Source organism: Coregonus clupeaformis, chromosome 7 (assembly GCF_020615455.1).
Source record: "Coregonus clupeaformis isolate EN_2021a chromosome 7, ASM2061545v1, whole genome shotgun sequence".
Lineage (NCBI taxonomy): Eukaryota > Metazoa > Chordata > Actinopteri > Salmoniformes > Salmonidae > Coregonus > Coregonus clupeaformis.
The window spans coordinates 22,275,310-22,283,209 of NC_059198.1; the positions used below are offsets into that span (position 1 = coordinate 22,275,310).

The following is a 7,900-nucleotide window of genomic DNA, read 5'->3' on the forward strand; positions in this document are numbered from 1 at the left end:
ACAGTGGGGGCGACACTGAGGAGGACAGTGGTGGCGGCACTGAGGAGGACAGTGGTGGCGGCACTGAGGAGGACAGTGGTGGCGGCACTGAAGAGGACAGTGGTGGCGGCACTGAGGAGGACAGTGGTGGCGGCACTGAGGAGGACAGTGGTGGCGGCACTGAGGAGGACAGTGGTGGCGGCAATGAGGAGGACAGTGGTGGCGGCACTGAGGAGGACAGTGAGGAAGACTGCACTTATTAAGACCACGCTACATATGGGGTGAGTCCCAGACACCATCTGCTGGTACTCACCTGAGTAACTCACTGAAAAAGTTATGTGCACCCCTGTATATAGGCCCATACACAAGTCATTTCCGTTCATGTTCATCTCAGTTAGGCCTACATCATGCCGGTGTTGTGATACAGTTGGTCTGTCGGGACTGATGGTTTCTATGGTTGTGGCTAGATTTAGTACAGCTCCATCTAGTTGTCATGTCGGGGACAACAGTTGTTGACAACTGTAGCATTTTAGCTAAGCCTAACACTAACCCTTTTTTCTAACCTTAACCTCATTCTCCTAATCTGCTACGTTAATTCTCCTACACTGATACTTTAATTATCATAACCTGCCACGTTAATTATCCTAACCTGTCACGTTAATTATCCTAACCTGCCACATTCATTTTCCTAACCTGTCACGTTAATGATCCTAACCTGTCACGTTAATTATCCTAACCTGCTAAATAAACAAACCATCAGTCCCGACAAACTATCAGTAAGCACACTGGCAGACCACTGAAACCGCTGATGTGGAAGTAGGCCTATGTAACTTTTTAGGGCCCAAGCCAAGTTTGGCATTTTTTGTTTTGTACTCCAATGTAAATAATTCCCATGCACTGCACTGGAACTCAACATATTGATTGTAAAATAGGCTAAACCATAATAATGGTCAAGGTTCCTTTCTGTGTAAGATAAGATAAAATACACTTTATTAGTCCACGCGAGATGGGAATTTCTCTTCTGGGCGTTCCCTCTCTCGGGGCCCGCCTGACCAGAAACAAATTAGCCAGTGAGATGTCTAGCTTGTCTTTGGTCACGTTCGTATGGGTCAAACAAAAATACCCTAATAATTAGTTAACAATAGAGCCTCCCACAATGCAGGCGATGGCTGCAGGATGAAGTTGGTGAAGAACAGCTGCAGAAACTTGCAGTAAAAAACTTCATGACCTTTGATCACAGTCCCCTGTAGCTCAGTTGGTAGAGTATGGCGCTTGCAACGCCAGGGTTGTGGGTTCGTTTCCCACGGGGGGCCAGTATGAAAAATGTATGCACTCACTAACTGTAAGTCGCTCTGGATAAGAGCGTCTGCTAAAATGTAAAAAAAATCACCGTTTTTTTTGTAAAGTTCATGCAGTCGACATGTAGGTGCAAGTCAGACCATTTTTATTCCCGGAATGTAACACACTTTGAAAGGCAGTGACCAACGATGGTTACCTACTTGACAAAAGTGATCTGCTCGAACGCGCCCATTCACTAACGTTCTAATTCATGGAACTCATAAATTGACACAATAGCCCATTTCTTATCTTTCTCGATAATGCGACTCGAGATAGGCATGGTCTAATTCCTTATCACTTTAACAATGGTTAGGGTACGTGCACTCTTGAAACATTGTTAACACGAATTTGTCGGCAGAGGGCAGAAAGTAAATACCGTATGATACAAAGTAATTTGTTCCTTTGCTGACAACGGGAGCCAGTCTATGGTCAACATGGTGTCCGGTCTGCTGTTACGGAGAACATTACTGACCGTTGCCGAAACCAGCAGCCGGGTTTCGCTCGGTACGAGAGGCCAATGGTGTGGTTTCACGACGTCAACGACCAGATTCAGCGAGTCCTCCTTGCCCAACCCCGGTAGGCTATAATGCTTCCACCTGTCACGGTCACCGGTCCTCTTGAGGCCTATCAATTTGGTTAATCAGTTCTTCAACTTGAATCCAACATAGACCTAGTTGTTGTGCAATGTGACTGCCCGTGTATTAACTAATATGCATATGTGTTACCAATGTCATCATATGGTTTGCGCAACATTATGATTGAGACCAACACAGGCCAATGCTGTGGTGAGAGATAGCATTTACATTACATTTTAGTCATTTAGCAGACGCTCTTATCCAGAGCGATTTACAGTTTTAGTGAGTGCATACATTTTTCATACTGCAGAATTGTAATTCGTAACATATAATATGAAATAGATGATGGCCATCCTCAAATTAATTCATACCATACGTAACATATCATACTAACATTTTCAATTGATACATCCATTTTGGACTTTTGAATTAATTATATATAGCCTACCCATTGACAGTGCTTAAAATGTATGCACTATGCAGAAATCTCTCCGCCATTTCCTGGTTGCTAAAATACTAATAGTTAGCCTAATTTCAGTTTATGTGACAAAACAAGCAAGTATAGTGTAGAGAATCATTGCACCATCGAAACCGCTGTGAAATATATTTTCCATAACCAAAACTATTGTATATTCAGCTGCTTGAAGCTAGTGTACAAACCCGAAAGAAAAATATGAAAAAACGAAACATAAGAACGGGAAGTATATAAATAGCGCACATAGAACATATCTACCGCTTCTTATACTGGCTATCAATGAGAATGACATACCTATAACTCATATTTCTATGTGAATTTGGTCTGGTAGCCCAAAAAGTTAAATTAAAGCTGCAATATGTAACTCTGTTTTGGACTGTGTCGTTCCAGAACCTATTGAATAATTTTCACTGCAATGTAAAAATTATAATAAAAGCAATCACAGTCCATTGGAGGTGCCTTCTCGTTAAATCTCCTGCCCCCTAAAAAAAATGGAATTTGAAAGCATAGATTTTCAGCCCCTGCCTGATATTCTAAGAATTTATTCAGGTTGGGAGGCCTGGGTTTATGGTTTGCGCAACATTGTAGCCTATGTTTGAGACCAACACATGGCCAACTGGCCAATGGTGTGGTGAGAGATAGCAGAATTGTAATTCGTAACATATCATACGAAATGGATGATGGCCATCCACAAATTAAATCATACCATACGTAACATATCATACTAAATGGAGTGTCTCGGATTTAGGTAGCCTACAGAATAATACAAAATGCTCTGAGACCACGTTGGAGATAGAAGTGCGCCTGTGTCTCGAACAGAACTAGGATGAGATTCACTTTCTATGAGCTCTCTCTCCCTCGCTGCTCAGATCGACATGAGCCTGCAACTCTCATCTCTCCAGCGTTGCACTTCATCATGTATTTCCTTATAGAATCATAGCTGCATGAAGGCTTCTGGAGGAACTGCAGCACCCTTGATAAATCGAAATACATTTGACAAAGTTATAGAGTTACTGCTGTCTGTTCAGAAAGAAATGAAACAATTCAGAATACTACACCAGGAGTAGGTCTTTAATTTAGCCACAGAGGATCCTAGCTGTTGATTTTGTTTAGCCCAATCGCAAGGCATAGCGTACAGTCGGGAACTCGTTGCAAATCTGTCAGTGAACAGCATGCCGCCAAAACAGGCCTTTCACAATATTTAAAATACAATCGCAGGAAAACACAGGTTGGAAAGCAAATGGCTCCTGCTGATCAAAGGGAAGACTTTAATCTATCTGCAGGCTATTTTATCACCTTTCAAATATGCCTATTGAGCGAACAGCATTGTTTTACAAAGTTAAACAAGAGAGATAGGCTTTTGGCACGAGAATATCGTCCATCGCTGGTGAGTGAGCTGCGCATCATTGGGTGAGTCAGTGAAACTGGAAAGCTTCTTTAGGACTACAATTTCCTCCTCATATTGTACAATATGTGTCTCCACACACCTAGGCCTGTGCTATTGATCGATTCAAGACCAGGTTGTTTTTATTGATCTCAGATTCTTAGTTTGTCAGCGTCAAAGTAGGCCTATCCTGTCATTTAGATTTTTTTTTTGCGGTATAAAAATATATTCTGCTAAAGATTAAGATAATTTTATTGGTCAGTTGCACACAAGGTCCAACCAAAATGTGTCTTCCACTTTTAACCCAACCCCTCCGAAAGACACACCTACATACATATACACGGGTGCAACTTTGGTTTTAGAAGTGGGGGGGGACATAATAATAATAATAATATTATTATTATTATTTAAATCAGTCAGATAAACAGTCCAAACAGCCTACCCGACCGCTCGGAGGCGTCCGCATGGTCCTAAAGCACACCGTGGCCTCGTTTTGTATCACAGTCCAATGTTAAAACTGGGGGAGGACAAAAATGCAATTTCAGAATGTGGGGGGGACATGTTCCTGTCCCCCCCGTCCCCCATCCCCCCCGTCCCCAGTGACAGTTGCGCCCCTGCATATACAGGTTAAAGGGCTATTTTACCCATGTAATACAGTGGTTTTGTTGTTTTCAGTAGTCCATAGTAGACACATTCACAAAAAAAAATGTTTTAAAACTATGAGTCTAGATATCTAGCTTTGAATATCCTGATCAGTCCTGATGTTCCCAATTGGCCATTTAAGTCAATTCCAACAACTCCCAAGATTCCCCTCTCTCTAACTGGGTGGAGTGGGTGGTGTGTGGATTGAACCTTGTTTAACACGTAGGTGTCAAAAGGGCTTCAACCTCGTCAAATATAAAACAGGAGAGATTATTTCACAGAAAATAATAATGTTTTGTCTGAGTTTAGAGAGACGAAAAGCAGCTAACAGCCATGCTCTGTGCTCTCATGTCTCGTCATTGAGCCCAAGCAGAGCTGTTGCTATACTCACACAGAGCCGCCATGAGCAGAGCGCATGCAGAGCGAGCAGCGCGTAGGGAGCGGGTGACACACATAGAGGAGCAGCTAATGGATTTAGGCCTACTAACAGAGGAAGTTATTTATAATTTCGTGTTTCGGGCAGAAGCAATCGGGCCTGGGTAGGGTAGGGCCTTAACGTCGCAGGCCTGGGTAGGGTAGGGCCTTAACGTCGCAGGCCTGGGTAGGGTAGGGCCTTAACGTCGCAGGCCTGGGTAGGGTAGGGCCTTAACGTCACAGGCCTGGGTAGGGTAGGGCCTTAACGTCACAGGCCTGGGTAGGGTAGGGCCTTAACGTCCCAGGCCTGGGTAGGGTAGGGCCTTAACGTTGCAGGCATGGGTAGGGTAGGGCCTTAAAGTCGCAGGCATGGGTAGGGTAGGGCCTTGATGTCGCAGGCCTGGGTAGGGTAGGGCCTTAACGTTGCAGGCCTGGGTAGGGCTCAGGCAGGGATCTAGTAAAAATTGGTCACAGAAGATCATTTTGAATTAAACCCAAAAAAATCTGGACCCTAGGCTACTAAACATTTTCCACATGTGGAACTTATAAGTGCCTCTACTCTACTGCTCAGTGCTCTATGCCACTATGCAAATGCGAATACTTTTTTTTTAATGCGTTCCTTTACCACCAGAGCTCCTCAGGTCACCCCCCTCTCGAGCTCACTTTTTGTTCCGGCACCTCCCGATTTACAAATTAAGCACTGCCCATTGATTGTTGAAGAATATAACTTAGAAATGCCTCATGAACTTAGTCATACCCCATACAACTGTCAAGCCCCATCAGAACGCAAAATATAAGCTCCATTATTTGTAATGTAATTGTAAACAAACACTGTTAAAACTATAATGTTGATCTCATGGTTGATCAGTCCTTGCATCCATAGCTCTGTCCAAGAATTTGAGAGCGGTGACATTTATCCAGCCCCATTCCTCAGCTCTTTACCAATACAGTGGCGGGGTGTCCGCTTTGTGGTCGTTTGAACGGCAGATTTCCCCTTTAAGGAAACTAGTTAATGGCTATTTAATTGCAGCATTTCTGCTGTAGCCTTATGTGACTGGCTCCATAACATGCTCCATAACATGCTCTTACTTTCAAATGCTCACTTAGAGTAGCAAAAAATAATTATAATGGCTGATGAGAGTGGATTGGTTGGTTAGCCTAGATGTTAGAACTGACTGAAAAAAAGGTAATCAGCACTTCCCAGTAAAGTGTGTGTGTGAATGGATCTGCTGCCATGCCGTTTGTGATTGGGCCTGGTTCAAGTCATTCATTCATAGGCTTATTCAAACTTTTCAACAATAGACTGTGTTTGGGGGTCCAGCACTATAGTCAACCTGTGTAACTCACAGCCTGCCTACCATCCACTATTAGTCAAATCTGTCCTGAACAGTTTAGTTTAACTGAATTCCATCATTAGGATCCTTTTGGCTGAAATTGTTCCTGGTTTACGAGTCTTTCTTTCAAGCAATGTATGGTGAGTCCAGGTTTATCAAGGTTCTTACAACAGACAACAATGTAGATTGATGGGACAATGAATATGATGATGGAATGGCAGTGAATCCATTAGTGTGTTATGTTGTGTGTGTGTGCCTCAGATTCGGTGGTGAGCTACGAGCAGTTGAAGAATATGTTGTCCAGTCACAACGTCCAGCTGTTTGATGTCCGCAACCAAGATGAGTTCATGGCTGGACGCATCACAGACTCTGTAAACATCCCATGTGAGTAGACTACACAAATCCTGGGGTATATTAACCTGTTACAAGTGTGTGTTTTATGTGTGTGTGCATGCACGCAATCTCTCTACTAATGTTCAGCGTGCGCGTGTGTGTGTGTGTGTATCTGTCTATCAGTGGGCCAGCTGGAGGAATCTCTAAAGCTGTCACCAGAGCACTTCCAGCTGCTGTTCGAGGTAAAGGTTCCTGGGAAAGATGACGACAACATTGTGTTCCACTGCCAGACGGGTCGCAGGAGCGCCATAGCTCTAGCTATCGCCCGGCAACTGGGCTTCAACAGGTATAACACACTTTAACTCACCTGGTATACCTTATTAGGGTACATTAGTGTGGACATACAGTATTATCATATACACATACTGAAAGACACCTGAAAGATCTCTCCCCCTCTCCCTCTCCCTCCCTCTCTCTCTCTCTCTCCTCCCCCTCCCCCTTTTCTCTCCTCCCCCTCCCCCTTTTCTCTCCTCCCCCCTCTCTTCCCCCTCCCCCTTATCTCTCCTCCCCCCTCTCTCTCCTCCTCCCTCTCTCTCCTCCCCTTCTCTCTCCTAGGGCTCGGCACTACCAGGGGGGGTACAGTGATTGGGCCACACATGAGGGAAATTGAGTCACATTAACATGGAGCCTGTATCTGAGTTCTGACCCAGCCCTAAAACTCTTCTAGTCTGGGTACTGCACCAGAAAACCATGACCCACATCAAAACACACATCTACACAGGAATTGTATTTAGAGGACTCAAGTTTTCAGTTACTGTTCCTGAATGATTGACCTCAGTTATCTGTGACAACTGACTTACTTGGAAGAGGTTGTTCTGCGTCCCTATTTCCTAACTAATTTGTCTGAAAGATAGATGTGAAATATAATAGGCAAGATCATAAACTGAGAGACTTACTTTATCAATAAAGTTGATATTTAGGATTTATATGGTTGTATTACTATTTTTTACAGGAATATTACACTTGACACATTAACAATAAACAATGACCTAGGTGTGCACCTCCTTTATCAAAACAATAGTGAAACTGTTTGCAATTCACCTGTTCAGCCACAAGATGTCAACAGTGTTTAATATACCCCATAGCTTTAACATCTCCACTGACAACAACGCTCTTCTTAATCAATTATATTGTTGTTGTTTATGATGGTCCCCTGAGCATTCAGAGCCATTGATGCTGTTCAAACCTGCATTATGCTGACAGGGCTGGAGCCTGTGAATAACAGCCAGACTTCTAAACAGCTGTCAAACACAGGGTCAGCTGTCAAACACAGGGTCAGCTCAAGGTCTCTGCATCACTCATTCAGTAGGAAAGCTGCTCCCAGCTCTCTCTCTTTTTCTCTCTGTCTCTCAATTTTTCTCTCTCC

General features: G+C 43.7%; 1 protein-coding gene across 2 annotated transcripts; it reads left to right on the forward strand.

Annotated features, from left to right (window-relative positions):
* Positions 1 to 1,502: 1,502 nt before the first annotated feature.
* On the forward strand, positions 1,503 to 7,460 carry si:ch211-161h7.8 (thiosulfate:glutathione sulfurtransferase). Of its 2 annotated transcripts, none has more exons than XM_041880085.2 (4): positions 1,503 to 1,893; positions 6,403 to 6,525; positions 6,658 to 6,820; positions 7,090 to 7,460. In XM_041880085.2, the coding sequence occupies exons 1-4, from the start codon at positions 1,743 to 1,745 to the stop codon at positions 7,142 to 7,144; spliced, it is 492 nt and encodes a 163-aa protein (XP_041736019.1). In that variant the 5' UTR covers positions 1,503 to 1,742; the 3' UTR covers positions 7,145 to 7,460. The 2 variants fall into 2 exon arrangements, with proteins under 2 accessions (XP_041736019.1, XP_041736020.1); XM_041880086.2 differs by lacking the exon at positions 1,503 to 1,893 and adding an exon at positions 6,122 to 6,281.
* The last annotated feature ends 440 nt before the right edge of the window (positions 7,461 to 7,900 follow it).

What these genes read in the sequence shown, in the direction of transcription:
- si:ch211-161h7.8 (XM_041880085.2), top strand. Translation starts at nt 1,743, where the DNA reads ATGGTCAACATGGTGTCCGGTCTGCTGTTACGGAGAACATTACTGACC. An exon ending in GTCCTCCTTGCCCAACCCCG is followed by an intron (nt 1,894 to 6,402) that starts GTAGGCTATAAT and finishes TGTGTGCCTCAG; the next exon opens with ATTCGGTGGTGAGCTACGAG. An exon ending in AGACTCTGTAAACATCCCAT is followed by an intron (nt 6,526 to 6,657) that starts GTGAGTAGACTA and finishes TCTGTCTATCAG; the next exon opens with TGGGCCAGCTGGAGGAATCT.